Here is a 17,394-nt window from a genome sequence, read left to right as displayed (position 1 = left end):
GACAGACAGGTCCATCCTCCCTCTTCAAACCCTAAAGCTGTAAGAAGATAATAGAACCCACTTACATTATATTTCTTTTTAATGGAGTCTTTGTCAACTTGATGTTAGAATGTTTGTAAAATTGATTACCACTGAATTCCCTTCAATATGAATAATTTTACGAGATGTCCAAGTGTTCAGACTAGGGAACTAGTCACCTGCGGCTGGAGGGCAATGGCCTCTGGCAGCCGTGCTTTTGGAAGCAGATGTTCTGGCTCCCAAGAATGTTCCCTCTGTTCTTTTCCCCATCCAGAGGCAGAATAAATTTTGTTATATGTACCAAGGCATGTACAGATGTGCACGTCCAACACAAACACACATTGGTGGCCATGGATGCTCTGCTAACCAGCTCCACAGCATATGAATTGCTCCTAGGAGGCCCCAGTGTTTGGTTCACAGGAAACACAAGCTCCCATTAGTTCACATTGTCCAGTGCCTGCATGACTTGACTAGGTGCTGTTTTAGAATATTGTCTTGCCCCCTGCCATAATAGTAAGAATTGCTGCAAAAGGGAATTTTGGCTTTATATTGTCTCCCAGACTTGCCTCTGCATTTCTTTTTCTCTTTCTGTATGGTCTTTTACCACAGCAATACAGTCCCTGGAAACTGCAGTGTTGTTCTTTGTCACAGCAGTCTCCCTAGACAGCTTAACGGAGTCTGTGTTAGCGCTGAGGTACTGACTGCCAGTCCAAATTTTTCCAGATTTTGGGGGACTGTAACAATGTCTATTGGCATTTCATTATTATTTTTCTTGTTTTCATTGTCTCCGATTTGACAACCATTCAACCCCGGACAAGAGACCTATCCTAGAGGGTCTGGCCAGTGCAAGTGCTGTACTTTTTTAAAAAAAAAAAAAAAAAAAAAGTTTGAATTCTGGGGGCCAGGTTCCCTCTACTTTTTACCACTCAAGGGCAAGATACAATTTGCTATGTGCACTGAGGCAGCATCAAACAAGATACATACTGTGATCTAGGGGCACTCTGCCAATCAGCTGGACGGCACCTGTAACTCTCCTGGGCAGCTGCCTAGGCACTCAGTTTACAGGAAATGTTGCTGTGGAGGGTGGTTAGATTTTTTTAAGCCTCCCCAAAATTCTTTGCAGTCTTGGGGAAAACTCAGAGGTGGTAACTGGCATGTGCCTTGGGAATTTTGTCCTGTGCAGTCAGGCCTGACCCAAGGCTAGGGGTGCAGCAAGAAGCAGGCCAGGGCACCTGCCCCCAGCACTGTGCTTCAGGCCCCACCCTTTCGCAGACACCCCTCTCCCACTCTGCCTTGACTCCCGCCCAACCACTCCAGCTAGGGATTACATGAGGCAGGGTGCCACCAGCAGCAACGGGTCACCTCCCTGCCTCAGCCTCTTCCCACCTGTACTCAAATAGCGCAAGCAGAAGCATATTCCACTCCACCATGCCCTCCCAGCCCACTATGCTCTGCTCCTCCATGGGCAGTGGGAACCAGAGACCACTCCCCACTGCCACAGAGAAGTGGGGCTTGGCTGGTTGAGAGGCCATGGCAGAGTAGAGCAGGCTGCTACTCACACCTCATGCTCAACAGCGGGAGGAACATGACCCTCTGCTGTTGCCGCCTGCCCCCCAACACTCTGCCTCAGGTAATCCTTCCTCCTCCTGTCCATAGCATAGAGCAGCTGGCATGTAGCCCCCAAAAGCACAGGGCCTGGCATGGCCACCCCACCTCATCCTCTGGCCAGGACAACTGTGTGCAGGAGATACTGTGCAGCTATTCCATTGTACCTTGGCAGCTAGAGATAGAGAAGGGTAGAAGAGGATTAGAAATTATTTTCCTGGTCTACCTAATAAGTCTCGCTGAACCTTGGAGAGGCTCATGTGAAGGGTTAATAGTGAATTTAGGCACAAACAGGATAGTAATCTCTACCTGAAGAGCACAATTTCAGGTGGTGTACTTCCTCTTCCTCCTGTTCCCTTGACTATCAGGGAGTGAGGAAAAAGTACACAGGTCTCATGAAGTACTCCTCCACCCCTCCTCTCACCTGCCAGGAGAGCAAGGAATGCACACAAGCTGCATACTTTCCCCTTGCTCCCCCATAGCGGAACAAGAAGAAAACCAAGCCACATCCTTGTATGTACGGCTGCTGCCCCTACCACCACCACCCTCCCAAAAATCAATCACACTCTTGGTCTACATCCCCTTTCAGTTGTCCTGACTTTTGATGACTGTCACAGAGGCAACTCCCCACCGTGGTGCCTCCTGCTAGTTAATCCAGGAATTAGCTCGTTCTCAGCAGGGCACCCCCTTCTGGCTGGTGTGTTGCCCACCACTGCTCCCATCGTACAATCTACAGCATGGACTCCTCTTCAGGACGCTACCTTCTGGCAGCGCCCACTCTCGTAGTCCCTTGTCCCCTCCCGGGGGCAGCATTCAGCAGTCCTGGTTCATTCCAGGGCACCCACCACTGTGGCCCACTGCAGCCTTAGCCTAGCTCCTCACATCAGGGGCAGACTGCAGCTTATTGGGGCCACCCCAGTGTGACTGCGTACAGTACAAGGGGGAAGGGGAAGGACTCAGGGCTGCCCACTACTCTGAGTCCCAGCCCAGAGACCCTCTGGCAGCAGCCTAGTTTTGTTCTCCTCTTCTCTCCCCTCGAGTGCCTTGCTCCCTGGGTCACTTTCCCCATGGCCTCCTTGCACCTTCTGGGCCCTCTATTGCAGGGCCAGCAGGCTGGCAAGCATCGGGCTTGAGCCTCTCCCTAGCCCCCTTTAGCCTGCCCAGGCCTGCTCTTGTTAAGGTGCTTGCCCTACCTGGGAGATAGTCCTGCCCCTTCCCTGGCCAGGACTTAACTAGCTCAGCTCTGCTAGGGCAGCTGCTTATATGCTCCAGCAAGCCGTCCTCTCATTGGCTCCCCCGAGGAAGAAGAGCAAGTACACTGCTTTTTCCTCTTTTCATACATACTACTACTAACGGGCCTTTTCCACCCTGACTGAATAGACCTTGTCAGCTCTGGCCCTCCCTCTTACTGGGACCCCACTCTTCAAATACCCCTCCCCCCTCCTCACACACACGCATCTGATGAAGCGGGTCTTTGTCCATAAAAGCTTATGGTCCAAAATATCTGTTAGGCTATAAGGTGACACAGGACTTCTCGTTGTTCTTGAAGACACAGACTAACACAGCTACCTCTCTGATACCCCCTGCAACGGCACTCTTGATGTAGAGGAAGTTACTGTCCTGTTTGCCTGCCTTAGCAGTAGTGGGCACTCACCCCACTGCAATTACGTACGACATATAGAATGGCCTCGTTCAAAAAAAGGCAAGTCACACAAGTTCATTGTGGTGTTGTTCACCAACATGGTCCATCCAAAAATATTGGCAGAATGCCAGGAAGTATTTAGCTATACCACTGAGGAAAGCTGTGCTGCTAGTCCTCATAATCTTCCAACAAAAATTAAGAAAAAAAATTCCCAGCCTTAGAGTTTGTTTCATCTCCTCCACAGTCATGGAGAAAAAAAAAAGAGGAGGACAATATATTGGGTTTTGCAATGCCTGCCTGAAGTATTCTCTGTTTACATTTTAAAAATGCATGTTAAAGGGGAGCCGTACTTTTTACATACGAATAGGCATATTGGGTCAGATCAATGATCCATCTAGCCCAGCTTCTTGGCTTCTGACATTGACTTGTGCTGGCTGCTTCAGATGAAGGAACAGAACAGGGCAATTATTGCATCCAGATCCAGCAATCTGAGGCTTTGGGACACCTAGATCATAGGGTTGTGTCTCTGACCACCTTGGCTAATAGCAACTGATAGATCTATCCTCCCTGAATGTATCTAATTCTTTTCTGAAACCAGTTATACTTTCAGCCTTTACAAGAAATCTGGAGGCTGACTGGGTTGCGTGAAATAGTAGTAGGCATCCTTCAGTCTGCCTAGACTATGGATCGCGCCCTTTATAGTTTCAATTGAGGACTTCATTTACAGCGTCCACTGTGACTAAGACGAGCCACACGAGAGTGACAGTCCTTGCTGCATCTCTTGCAGATGTAGTGGGTGTCTGGCAAGTCCTTAGTGTGCTTTCTGTTCGCTCGCTTCTCCTCTGCTAGCTGTCTGATCCTCATCTTGCCCGATCCTCATCTTGCCCTTCTGAAGGCCCTCGTGTAACCCCTGCCTCCATCTGCTGCGGTCGTCTGCTAGTTCTTCCCAGTTGTCCAGCTCGATGTCTACCTCTCTGAGGTCTCTCTTGCAGACAACTTTGTAACGCAGCTGGGGGCGTCCGGGAGGTCTTTTGCCAGAGGCTAGCTCACCATACAGGATGTCTTTTGGAATCCTTCCATCATTCATCCTGTGGACGTGGCCAAGCCAGCGGAGCCGACGCTGCCTGAGGAGGGTGTGCATGGTTGGGATTCCAGCTTGCTCGAGGACAGCGGTGGTGGTTGCTCTGTCCTTCCATGATATTCCAAGGATGCGCCTGAGGCAGCGCAAGTGGAAGACGTTCAGCCTCTTTTCCTGGCGGGCATACAGGGTCCAAGTCTTGCTGCCATAAAGGAGGGTGCTGAGGATGCAGGCTCTGTAGACTTGCATTTTGGTGAGAGTGTACAGCTTGTTGGTATTCCACACTCTCTTGCTGAGTCTGGACAGAGTTGTGGCCACTTTTCCAATCCTCCTATTTAGCTCAGTGTCCAACGACAGTGTGTCAGTGATGGTATTAGTTCATTTTAAACCTGCTGCCAATTAATTTTAGCCAGAGCCCCCCTAATTCTTACATAAAGTGAAGGGGTGAATAACATCTACTTCCCTGCACATAGACACACGTCATGGTTTTATAGACTTCTATCATATCTGAGCCATCTCTGTTCCAAGATGAACAGTCCTAGTCTTACGAATTGTGGCTCATACAAAAGCTGTTCTAAATGCCAGTTATTTCCTCATTGCCCCATTTTAAAGCTATATTGGAACTGGAAAAGTTGCATGGAAGGGTTAATCAGAACAGCACCCTGTATTCAAGATATAAGTGTACCAAGTAGTTATGTAGTGTCATTAGGATATTCTATATTATCTGCCCCCTACTTCATGATTCCTAACACTTTTGGCTTCTTAACTGCCACTACACATTGCACAGTTGTTTTCAGAGAACCGTTCAGTCACTCCAAGACCTGAGGGGTAACAGCTAACTTAGACCTCATCATTTTGTATTTATAGTTGGACTAAGGTTTTTCCCCAATATGCATTACTTTGCATTTACCAACACTGAATTTTACCTGCCATTTAGATGCCCAGTCACCCAGTTTTACGAGATCTTTTTGTAACTCTTTGCAGTCTACACGACTTCCCTATCTTGAGTATTTTTGTATCTGCTACCTCTAGAGCTTTCAAATAAATAAGGTTACCTCTTTGCTAGTGCTCTGGTTTAGAGGATGATTTAGGAGATGTTTATGAAGTTTCATACCCGAGTTCCTTCTGCACTCAGGTGAAACCCATCTGGTCCTGGTGACTTATTACTGTGTAATTTATCAATTTGTTCCAAAACCCTCTATTGAAACCTCAATCTGGGACAGATCCATCACCTAAAAATATGTCTCAGGTGTGGACATTTCCCTCACATGATATGCAGCAAAGACAGATACAAAAAACACACATTTACTTTCTCCACAAACATCTTCTCTTATTTAATTGCTCCTTTTTGAAGTACCTCAGAAGTAAGACACCTGATTAACAATCTTCATAAAGACTGCTGTTAGTTTCTGTATCTTTTGCTAGTTGCTATTCAAATTCCTTTCTGGACTGCCTAATTATATGCTTCTAACCTTGACGTGTCAGAGTGTGGTTTGTTTCTAGTAGAATTCTGAGTAGAATTTGAGTTCCAGTTTTTAAAGTGCATCATTTTTGCCCCAACCCGTTTTTGCTCTCTTTAGACAGTGAGATTTTTTTTTGGTCCTCTTTACTGTTTTGAGTTTTAAATTGTGATATGCATTTAGTCTGAGGCTCCATTAGTGTTTAAATATTTGCCCTGCTGGGCAGCTTGTAACTCTTGTAACTGTTACCTTTGAACTAGCATCTTCATTTTTGTGTTGTTCCCCTTTCTGAAGAAAAATGCTACTGTGGGGATGGGGGGGGGGGGGACTTCTTTACTTCCCCTCCTTTCCCCAATAACATTAAATTTAATTGCAGTACAGATGCTGTTGACAAGTGATTAAGCTATATTCACCTTTTGTACTGGATAGTGCATGTCTCTGAGGATGAAATCAAGAATTGCCTCAAATTATGGGTTCCAAGAAAGCCGCTTCAAGAAGCTGTCATTTATGGTGCCTGTGTTGCTTTATGGCATGGTTTCCCAAACTGGGGGGGGGCATGAAGAAATTCCAGGGGGCATGAGGCAACCCAGTCTCCCCACCTTCATTCCCCCTACTCCAAGAAAGAGACAGCCTTTGCTCCCAGCCCCTGCTATTTTATGTGGGTGACCTGGCACAGCTGCTATAAAAAGCAGACTGCTGGCAAAGGCCCACATTTAGCTAGCTGCCTCCTGCAAAGGAGTGGGGGGGGATGGGGTTAGATAGGGGGCTGGGGGAGCCTGGCTCAGGGGAGGGGAGGGGAGGGAGATGGGGTAAGAGCAGGGGGCTTGTGTGCCTGGCTTTGAAGGAGGGGAGGGGAGGGGCGGGGCTCGACTGAGCAGCTTCTGGGGCTTGAGCAGCTGGCCCCTGTCCTGCAGGGCTCAAGTGGCTAGCCCCAGCTTAGGCTGGCTGGCGGGTAGCTGGCCCTGGCTTGGGGTGGTGGGCTCAGGCAACTGACCCATTGTTTGGATGGGCAGCTCAGGCGGCTGGCAGGCAAGCAGGCAGGCAGCTGGCCCCAGTGGTTGGTGGGTGGGCGAGTGGCTCTAGCAGTGCAGGGATCAGGTGGGTGGGCAGCTCTGGCAGCTAGTGCTGGGCTCAGGCATCTGGACAGCTAGGGCTGCACCAGGCGTCCGCAAAGGTGGGGACTGTGCTATTAGCCTAGCTGGTCCACAGTCAGCCTCTGGACTAGGATGGGGCTGGCACAGCATCAGGCAACCCACCCAGGTCTGCAGCTGGTTTCTGCAGAGCCCGGGGCCACACCTGCAGCTCTGGGGCCATGCCAGCAGCCCATTTGGGGCAGAGCTGGTGCCAGTGGGGCCCAGGCCATGTCCCGGATGGGGCTGGAACCAGCTGTCACAGCCTGTGGCCGGACTGGTGTCAGCCCAGCAGGGGTAAAGGTCCAGCAGGAGGTAGGGGACACTAAGGCTTTGGCAGTTAGCATGTGTCTTGGGGCTGGGTAGCACAGCTCCACTGAGTCTGCTATCCACTATTTTCCAGGCAACCTCCCTTCATAAATTAGTAAGGAATCCATTCATTCAAAGTTGATGTCAATACATTGCCAGAAGCATTGCAAGAACAAGCACTCAAAAACAATATGATTCAAGTGCACGAGATTTCCAAACACGCAAGTTTGAAGGAATTTTGAATAAAATATTTCCCAAGGTACTTGAAAGCTGGGGAAGACGTGCTACGTATTATTCTTCCATTTTTGTAATTATGCCCCTCTGGAAAAAAAAGCTTTGTGTTTACTCGCATTAAAATGAAAAAGAAATCGACGATGTCAAAAAACAGTTCTCACTGCACACTTTCATCTTTCAAACCTAGGATTTCCCCAACTTGTGAAGAAAATGCAGCGTCATCCCTCCCACTAAATTCATTTTGTTTCTGCTGTTAAAATTACTCTTATTAAATTTTTGGGCCAAGAAAAACTATTTGTACTTATTCTAAATAACATTTTTTATATCAAGTTTGTGTTTAAATTATTAGTTGAATTTTTGGTTAAGAGGTGGGGGACATGAAGCTCTCTCAAAAATCAAAAGGGGGCAGTGTGATGCTGAAAAGTTTGTGAAACGCTGCTTTATGGGCATGGAATGTAAATGTCTACTTGTTGTAAAGCAAGAACCCTAACCAAAGTTCTAAGCATTGCACAAATGAATGTTTTCTTTATCTGAATTTGCCATAGGGGTACATGGGATGTAGATGTCACCCACCACTATTTGGAGATGGCAAACAGGGTCAAATTGGGAAGTGCACACTGCTGAGCAGGACAGCAGAGGAAAAGAGAAAGGAAACAGATACCTGAGGATCATGAATGAATGTCTGTAAAGGGTTAAACCCAGAGGGGATGGGGGTCTCTGCTGCCAAGCAGCCAGCTAAGCCAAGGGGGTGGGGGAACAAGAGAGGGATTTTTTTTTAAATGAACCAAAAACCTGCTGAGTGTGTCTTTCTTTTATGGCTGAAGGAGAGACACAGAGATGGTTTAAGCCTGAGCAGCCTTGGAAGAGTCAGTAAATATCCAGATTGCAAAGAAATCTGGGCATACAGACATGTAAGTAGAAACAAAAATGTTTAGTCACATGCACTCGGGTTATTTTCTTATTTGGGTTTGGTATGGGACTTCTCATGCTGGCTGATGTACCTCCCTGTACACTGTAACTTTCAGACCATATCCCAGGGAAGTAATCCTCTGTACTTTCCATCTACCTTTTCTTTAGTTACTCTGAAACACATAGCAACCACGCATGCTTTGTCATGTATAAATTTTGGTTCGTTTTTTCAGTCCCTAGGAAAGGGACGTGTGTATATTCATGCCTAAGACTGAAAGGTCAGCTATCAGATTGCAGCTTAATTTCTTCCTCTTTGTTTACAAGCTCTGTCCTAAGGGAGGGTTAAAAGCTTGGGGTTACCCCACAAAGTATCTTCCTGGGTTTTAAGGAGGGGTTCTTTCGCTTTGGTGGTGGCAACTCTTCCCAAGATCAGGGAATCTGTGACCTTGGGAAGCTTGTAAGCAGAAGTCTACAGAGGTAAGGTATTTAAGGTCTCTGAGTGCAGAAGGTAGGGGCCCTTAAGTGTCAGAGGGGGGAACAGCCTTGACAATGAGCATGGCCTTCCCTGTCAGAGGCCATAAAGACTGTGAGATGAGCTTTATGAGGAGATGGAAGCCAGTTAGCCAGCTGGAACAGGCGTGATTTTGGACGTAAGAAGGGGGTGAAGTTGCATCTATTTTTCCCCCAACCATGGGCAAAATACATTTGATATGTGCACCAAGATATGTGTGGATGTGCACACCAATAGAAACACAGGCTGCCCTTTCTGGTTGGCTATGGCTACTCTGCTCATCAGCTGGGCAGCACCTAAATCAGTCTAAAATGGGTAAAACAGTTGAGAGTATTGCAGCATGGTATCAAACCCTTACTGGGCAAGGGTCCCTCTTCCCAATACTACCATGCTGGCATCCACCTAGATTTCAGAAACTGTCCCATCCTCATGCTCTTGCGTAAAGAAGATACATGGGCTTTCTGGAGAAGTCTCCTCTCCTCCTTGAGTTCCAAAAGGATCTTAAGTGCCTTCATCACAGTCTACAACATACAAGAGGGTTTGCTGTCTGCCTTGGTGGCAAAAAACCAGTATAGTTCATGACAGGAGGTACAGGTAATGGCAACATTCCCAGGAGGCCAGTTGCTGTCTGTTATAACTCTATCAGAGATCCTTTCCTTTGCTGCAACACTGGAACTTGTCCTAGGAGTAATATATATTTTGGTATTCTTGTGGCTGATAAGGCAGACCTGAACTGTGTCTCCTTTTCAAATTTAAAGCAAATTACAGAATCTGCATGGGTTCACAAGTAGCCACACGGCATGTATGCTGTCATGCTGAAAGAGATATGCAACTTCAACATCCCTCTGCAAAACAAACAAACAAACAAAAAGCAGCAGTGGATACAAACTTTCAAACAAGGTGTCACCCTCCTGTCAATATGCAGTGTGCAATAGCCATAGGACTATTGGAGCAGAAGAAAAAAGAAAATCCAAAAGTGACAGATGTATCCAAAGGAATTTTTTTGTGCACCACTTTCCTTAAGTGTATTTAATCCACTTTCAAACTGGATTATGCAATTCACAGAAAGAATCCAGTTTATTCTAAAGAAGACTTGCATTGCATGGATGCAATATTTTAATTTGAAGAGACAATAGTTTATGTAAAATACCTCCTCACTCTTCCACACCTGAGCTAAAAAGGGCATAGGCAAATAACTGCAATACTGAAGCAACTGTTAGAAGTGTGAAACCTGCCTCAACAAGAATGCACAACAGGAAGTACCTGCTACTCCACAGGAGAGAGGGTCAGCAAGGATATTGCTCATGAACATAAGTGATTATTTTAGCAACTCCCCAGAAGCAGCAGCTGCAGCAACACTTGAAGACAAATGTGATTAAGCTAGCTAGACTCCAAACTATAATAGACCATGAATAATTCCTAGACTTTTAAGTATAAATTTCTGCATAAGAAATCCTAGATACCTCCCATGAAATATGGGAGTGAGTTCATATTCTGACACATCTGTTTTCAACAGAGCCTAGATAATGGAAGAGGACCACCATATTTAGTACTACCCAAAACACTGCAGTGCTGAACATACCAGCACAGTTACGTAGACACAGGAGATGCCAGACTTTCAGCGAAGTTCTATTCATGCTGAACCCCACATAAGTCACATTTATCATAACTTGGGGGAGCCAAGAGTCGTGGTAGCAGCCTGACAAGAGCTGTGAAACTGCACTTGTCGGAGTGGCAGCCTGACTCTAGCCACCCCTGACAAGAGCTGTGAAACTGACCAGTGCAGCAGTGCTGGTCAGTTTCCCCACTCCTGTGAGCCCTGGGGAGCTGGTGCCTAGCTCCCAACTGCCCACCACTGACAGGAGCCAGGAAATTGACTAGCACCGCTGCACTGGACAGTTTTCCAGCTCCTCTGAGGGGCAGGCAGCCAGGAGCCAGGTGCCTGCTCCCCAACACTCAGTTGTGTTAAACAGATTCACACAATTTGAGTGCCTTTATCTTACTCCATCACCACACGTGAGCCTTACCCAAAGGATTACAACTGATCCGAGCTATAAGAAAAGACAAGTGGTTAAAAGGGGGTGGGGGCAGAAGATTTACTACAATTAAATAAGATACACACAAAGATATCGTATATGAGAGAGAGAGAGACCGACTGACAGTTTAATAAGGTAATTGCTGGCCAGAAAAGGCTAGAATGACTACAGAAACATCACCTTGCAAGTATGTAGTGATCATGATATAAAAAGCATAGCAGATATCTACTCACGGTACCCAAAAGAAGTGAGCAGCCAGCAGAGGTGATTGACTCAAAAGGTGAAAAGTCCATGAATTGATTCTGTTATGAATTATGGAAAAGTGACTGAGACGTGGACATACAGATAGACCTGTCTGAACCTGCATCCCATGCAACATCTTCATGGTCACACAGATAATACTGGATGAGAGCTATATAATATTTATATATTTCACACACACACAGTATGTTGAGAACCACCACCACAAGACACACTTCACTGTAAATATTCCATCTCTGTTCTGGTTCAACAATAAAGAGAATGGTGGATCTATTTATGACATTAAAATATAAGCTAGTAAATTAGGCCAGTCCATTTGTCAGAAGTGGCCAAGTAGCATATGGACTGTAAGTTACATGAGCTACAAAGAATTTGATACTTTACATGGAAATACCCAAAGTTTCCAAAAGAAGTGGCTACTGTAATCTGTCTGATGACTTAAGTGTGTATGTTTTAAGCAGAATTCTGCCCTTGTCTGTACTCCGTACAATCCCAGTCAAGTCCTTGGGGTTGTGCAGGTTCTGAAAACAGAATTATTTCCTTTTTTTGGATCTACTGTTTGGCAAACTTTGGCAAACACGTATATCACATTTTTGAAGCTTCTGTCTGCTACTAAAAGCAAGACATCTTCATGAAAGAAAAAGAATGTGAAATTCTCCTGCACTTACACCTTCAGGAGTTATACAAAAGACAAGACTTGAAACTGAAAGATTTGGAAAAACCTGGGGAGGAGCAAGAGGTCCGACACTTGTTGCTAGCTGTAGACACTTTTGTAGTTTTCAAAGAGATCATACTCATAGGTTTGCTACATGAAAAAAGTCACTAATACAGAAGTTTGAAAACTAGTGCTATAAAAACTTTCCGCCACTAAAACTGCATCCACAGTAGCGTTGACCTGTACTGTAATAACTATATCAATAGAGGTAAGGCAGTATAATTTTTGTAATTAGGTGATGTCAGTGTTTTAAAGCAATAGTTCCTGTATTATCTACACTGGCAAGATATAGTGTTGTAACTTTCTCATTCAGAGGTGTGAAGACACACACAATTGCAGCAAGTTTCACACTGTCCCTTTACAGCGCTGTGGAGTGCTACAGTATGGGAAGCCACATCCCAAGCACTGTTAGCTACTCCCTTCATGGAGGGGGTCTACCTGAAGCACTGGAAGAGCTTGGCAACACTTTAAAACTTTAACATGTAGATAAAGCCCCAGAATCAAGTTTCTAGTCTTCGTGATTGTGGAGAAAAGCCTCACAACATGAACCTTAAAGACTCAAAATCCAAAAGGTATTTAAACCATGATCTGGCAGAGATAGGTCTCACGATTTTTGAGCGTTCAAGATGTCAATACCACAACAGTAAGGGGTTTTCATATTAAGTTTCTAATTTTGGATGTTCCTAATTTATTTGAATAAATCTTCCTGCTAAATCATGAAATGAGGCTATTTTAAGAGTGCTTTTCAGATAAAAGCTCCAGCCAAACAGTTTGGATGAGGTCCATAGCTTTTATTACTGTGCTGCTACAGTCTAATAAAAATTCTGGATAATACATTAGCTGCAATTAGCTTCAGATGCTTACAGTTTGTGGAAAGCTTTTTTTCAGAAGAACCACAATTAAAATGGAGTGGCGATAATGTAATCATGCTTTTTCAATTCCCTATCCTCTAAAACCAATTAAAGTATCCTAAAGCTATAATGCACTTCCAACTGCTTTTATTTAATATTGACTGCTGTCTCTAATCATCATAACAGTCACAGTCTCCTGGCTTCAGCTGTGTCTTAGGGCATGTCTATACTTACTGAGAGACTGGCACTGCAATGATTGATTCCCTCTGGGCTCAATTCACTGAGTCTAATGAAGACCCACTAAACCCACAACTGATTGCTCTCTCATCAACTACAATACTCCACCAGAAAAAGAAGTGTAATGCTACAGCTATGCTGTAGCCATAACTTGCATGATTTGCAAGTAAACTTAACTTGGTACCATTCACATGGCACTGGAGTTCAAAATAAGCAGCTATTTCAAAAAGTTTCCACTACCCTTTTTACGTTGAGGAGTACCAGAACACCATGCTCAAGCACAATGTTTAGCCATGGAGTTGCTATTTCCAGATACATTTGTACCCCAAAATAAGAACTATAGTGTAGCCCTAGCCCAAAGTTGGAGGGAGAGTTTCTCCTGTCAAGCCTGTGACAACTCAGTCTAAAGTATATCAGCTCCACCTACAGCGGTCACACATACATGCCTTAGATCATCATTGCCCTGTAGTGTAGAACTTTTTTTTTTTTAAATGAGATTTTAAAATGTAGCATTTAACGCACACACAATCTTTCAAAACATCACAGCAATATACTTTACTAATGTAGTCCCTAAAAGCTTCACTATGATTTATGCCCAGAACCCCACTGAAGTTAGTGGTGATCCATCCATGGCACATTACATAGCAGGACAAGAGATACTGGCAGAGTTTTGGACAGCTTGGATACCATATGGATTTAAATAGTTGATACTTCAGACACTAAGAACCTGGATGTAGTAGTATTATGGAATGATGCCGATAGACGCCTTCCCCCTTCCTCCATTTTTGGTGGGTTTTTAGTAGTGGAGGAGGGGAAGCAGAAAGTCTGTGCTTCATTTTGATCAGCAAAAAATGGAAGCACTAAACTCAAAGATAATTTCAATCAGAAGACTTATTAGTAACAAGGAACTCCCTGACTCCTGACCTTAAGAACAGGGAAGAATATAGGGACTCTCGTGTGGACCTATGAAACCTCACCCTTCAAACACATCCTCTTCTAGTTTCCTCACAAAGTAAAGGAGTGGGGGAGAAGAGATGTCTCTCAACATTATTTTAAGGTTGGGCACATATGGCAATTTCTCTCTCAGCACTAGTTTTAAAAATATTAGTTAGGGACAGATGCATTAGATCACATAGTCTGACCTCCCGCATCTCAAAGAAGGTTTGGTTACATTCTGTCAGCCTTCTATTGAGCCCAATAAGGGTCAGTCTTAGACATTCAGCTATTCCAGAATGTTGTCTGATTTAACTTAATCCATTAATTGTTAAAATACACAGGACCAAGATTTAGAAGACATAACTGAGCAGATTTAATTTAGAATAATGAAGATAAAAATATGGAAACCCAATGTTATTTATGCTCAGGTTCAAACAAAACACACTGCAAGATTCAAAGGAGGTTTGTTACAGTCTCCTCACCATCCAAATATTAGTTCTAGAGACAGAAGGGTAAGATGTTATGGCTTCCTTCCTGGGACAGTTTAACATTGGGTGTTTATATGCTCTTCTCTCCCACCATCCAACCCTAGGAAGTGAACTAAGTTTGCAGAAAGCAATTCATAATTACTGAGCTGAAGAAGAAATAACGTAAAGGCTCACAGCGAGTGTTTTACCAGTTCTGCATTCCCACCCACTCCCATGGGAATTAGTGCTAAATGGTGCACTGTCAGGCTTCCTAAACAAGGACTTAAAGTTAAGGGTAAAGGGATTTGGGAGAGACGTTACTACCAAGGTTGTTGAAGTTCCCCCTAAGGTGGAGGGTTAGTGCCAAGACTGGCCGTAGGGGGAAGATCAGGGTCTGTCTCTCCTCTTTTGGGGAGAGGGGTTAATGCCAAATGGGTGCGGTGAATCAGGGTCTCTCCCCTCCCCCCATGGGGGGTTAGTACCAAGGGTAAGGGGGGGAGAGGAAGCAGTGCCTCTCCCCTCCCCCTGGGGGTGGGGTGTCAGTGCCAACGCTGGAGAGGGAAGCAGAGTCTCTCTCTCTCTCTCTCTCTTTCCCCCCCGCATGGGGTGGGGGGTCCTAACCCGTCTGTTCCCGGGGCCGTAGGTCGGGGAGCGCAGGAGTGTATCCCAGCAGCCCGTGGGGAGGGCGGCGCCGTCCACAGCCCCGCTGGTGCCCGCAAGGCCTAGCCTCAGCGGCTGCTGCCCCCATCCACCAGACCGCGCCGCCAGCTGCTCAGTGCCAGGGCGGGGCGGGGCGGGACTCGGTACCTTCTCGGCGCTGCCTGTTCCATACTGCACCTCTCGCCCAGTCCGCCGCGGCGCGAAGGTCGCCTAACAGGACCCCGCCGCCCCGCCCCCCCGAACTCCACACAACTTTCCGGTAACTCTGGGACTGGCCCTTTAAATGAGCCTCGCCCCCTCCCTACTCGAGTGGCTATACCGGCCTCTCACACAAACGCCACCACACCTCCACCCACTCCTACCCTGCTGGTTGCCCCAAGACCCGCCCGCTCCCCCCTTTCATTGGCCACTGGTGGTGCGAGGACAAACTGATTGGATGCTAACCAAGTCACTTATATCCTCAGAAAGCGGAAGAAGCGCCTCCAGCCCGGACTGAAGCGGCTTAGGCAGGGCTGGTAGTGGCCTACCAGAGCTAGCGGACTTGACTCGAGGGAGAACAATGGAATGCGCGGCCCGGACTAGCTAGGATTGTTCGTTCCCATCATGCCCCGCTCCTCGCTCTTGAGCGGGCATGCTGGGATTTGTAGTGTCCTTTGACAACAGGCGATGGCTGGAGAGGGGCTGATTGCCCGGGGCAGGGCGGGGCGTGTGTGTGTCGGGTCCCGGTGCGCCCAGTCAGGGTGGCTGGCACCATGCTTCGGCGGCGGGAGCGGAGGACAGCTCCGGGGCGCGGCGGCGGCGTGGCAGAGTTTAAGTTTGCTGGAGCGAAACAAATCTCCGTCTTATCACCAGGTGCCGGCGGTGGCAGCGGCGCTTAGGCGGCAACGTGACAGCCACAGGGAGCCCGAGCCCGACCAAAGGATGAGACTTCCCTGGAGTCCCGACCAGTGCTGGGGACTTTCGCAGCCCAGCACCATCAGCCCTCCATCGCTGGGGCGGGGGGAGAAGCTGTGGGGTGCTGGGGTTGTCAGCTCTCCTGGACTGGAGGGAACAGATGTCCTTTGCTTATCATCATCATCATCAATAACCACGGGCTCAGCTCTGGTCTGTTGCCTGCCTCACAATTTCCTTCCATCTTTCCCTAACCAGTGCAGAGAGGCTTAGTTTCTGTAGACTGGCCCCCCACCAATCTACTACGTCATCTATCCATTCTCTGTGGGGTCTGCCTCTCCTATTTGAACTGTCCATTATGCCGAATACCAGGGTCTTGATTTTTCATTCATCATTTATTCTGCAAATATGCCCAAATAGTTGTAGCTTCTGTTTTATAACCTTCTGCAGCAGGTTCTCTTTCGGCTGTGTCTTTCTATATAATTCCTCATTGGTGACCTTCTGCATCCATCCTATTCTCAGAATCTTTCTATAGCAACTCCTTTTGAAGGCCAATATTCTTCTTTTCAGATCTTTCATTATCACCCATGTCTCACATCCATACAACATGCTGCTGAATACACACATTTTCACGACGCTCAGCTTCATTCTTAAGCTAATTGCTTTGTTTTTCCAGATCGTATCCATCGCCTTCAAACTCGCTCCTGCTTTCGTTATTCTGGTTGCTATTTCCTTCTTACAGTCTAGATCATATATTATGTTGCTCCCTAGATATGTGAACTTTTCTACATTTTCTAGTCCAACACCCTCAACGATGATTTTTCTTCCTATTTCCTTATCTCCAAATGCCATTGTTTTTGTTTTATCAATGTTCATAATCAATCTGTACGGTTTCCCTTCTTCGTTTAACACCTGCACCATTTTCACTAGCTTCTCCTCATCTTTTTCAATGATAACTATATCTGCTGCAAACCTCCAGATGTGTGATGAAGATACTTGGCTGTATTGGATCTCCTTGTCTCCTACCTCTACTTGTTTTAAACCAACTTCCCGCATGTTCTCACCGCTGCCTCTGCATTATCATTGATATCCTTCAACAACCGTATCAATCTACTATCCACGCCGTATGATCCCAATGTCGCCAAAGTCACTTTGTGATCTATACTGTCAAATGCCTTTTGAAAATCGACGAAGCAAGTGTATACATTCTTGTTCTTTCGTCAAGCTTTCTCCGCTATCAGTCTTAGTGCCAATATCTGCTGTATGGTACTTCTGTCTTTTCTGAACCCCATTTGCTCATCTGCTATATGTTGTTCTATCAATGATCTTACTCTCTCAGTCAGTATCATCATCAGCACCTTATCTAGATGACTCATTAGGGCAATTGTTCTGTAGTTCTTGCACTCCAATGTATTTCCTTTCTTGGGTATTATCACTAGCACAG

At 46.2% G+C, this 17,394-nt stretch overlaps 1 protein-coding gene across 2 annotated transcripts in view; it reads right to left on the bottom strand.

The window, feature by feature from the left end:
- STK3 (serine/threonine kinase 3) overlaps positions 1–15,323 on the bottom strand; it is a 270,216-nt gene extending 254,893 nt beyond the window's left edge. The window contains exons 1-2 of one of the 2 annotated variants that reach the window (XM_074985669.1): positions 15,207–15,237; positions 11,166–11,234 (exon numbers count right to left, since the gene is read on the bottom strand). In XM_074985669.1, the coding sequence (XP_074841770.1) occupies positions 11,166–11,234; positions 15,207–15,229 (92 nt within the window). In that variant the 5' untranslated portion in view covers positions 15,230–15,237. Of the gene's footprint in view, positions 1–11,165; positions 11,235–15,206 lie in introns of both variants that reach the window. The other variant, XM_074985670.1, reaches the window with a different exon arrangement.
- Positions 15,324–17,394: the final 2,071 nt, after the last annotated feature.

Source organism: Carettochelys insculpta, chromosome 2 (genome assembly GCF_033958435.1).
Source record: "Carettochelys insculpta isolate YL-2023 chromosome 2, ASM3395843v1, whole genome shotgun sequence".
In the NCBI taxonomy this organism is placed as follows: domain Eukaryota; kingdom Metazoa; phylum Chordata; order Testudines; family Carettochelyidae; genus Carettochelys; species Carettochelys insculpta.
This window is presented reverse-complemented; position numbering and strand designations above follow the sequence as displayed.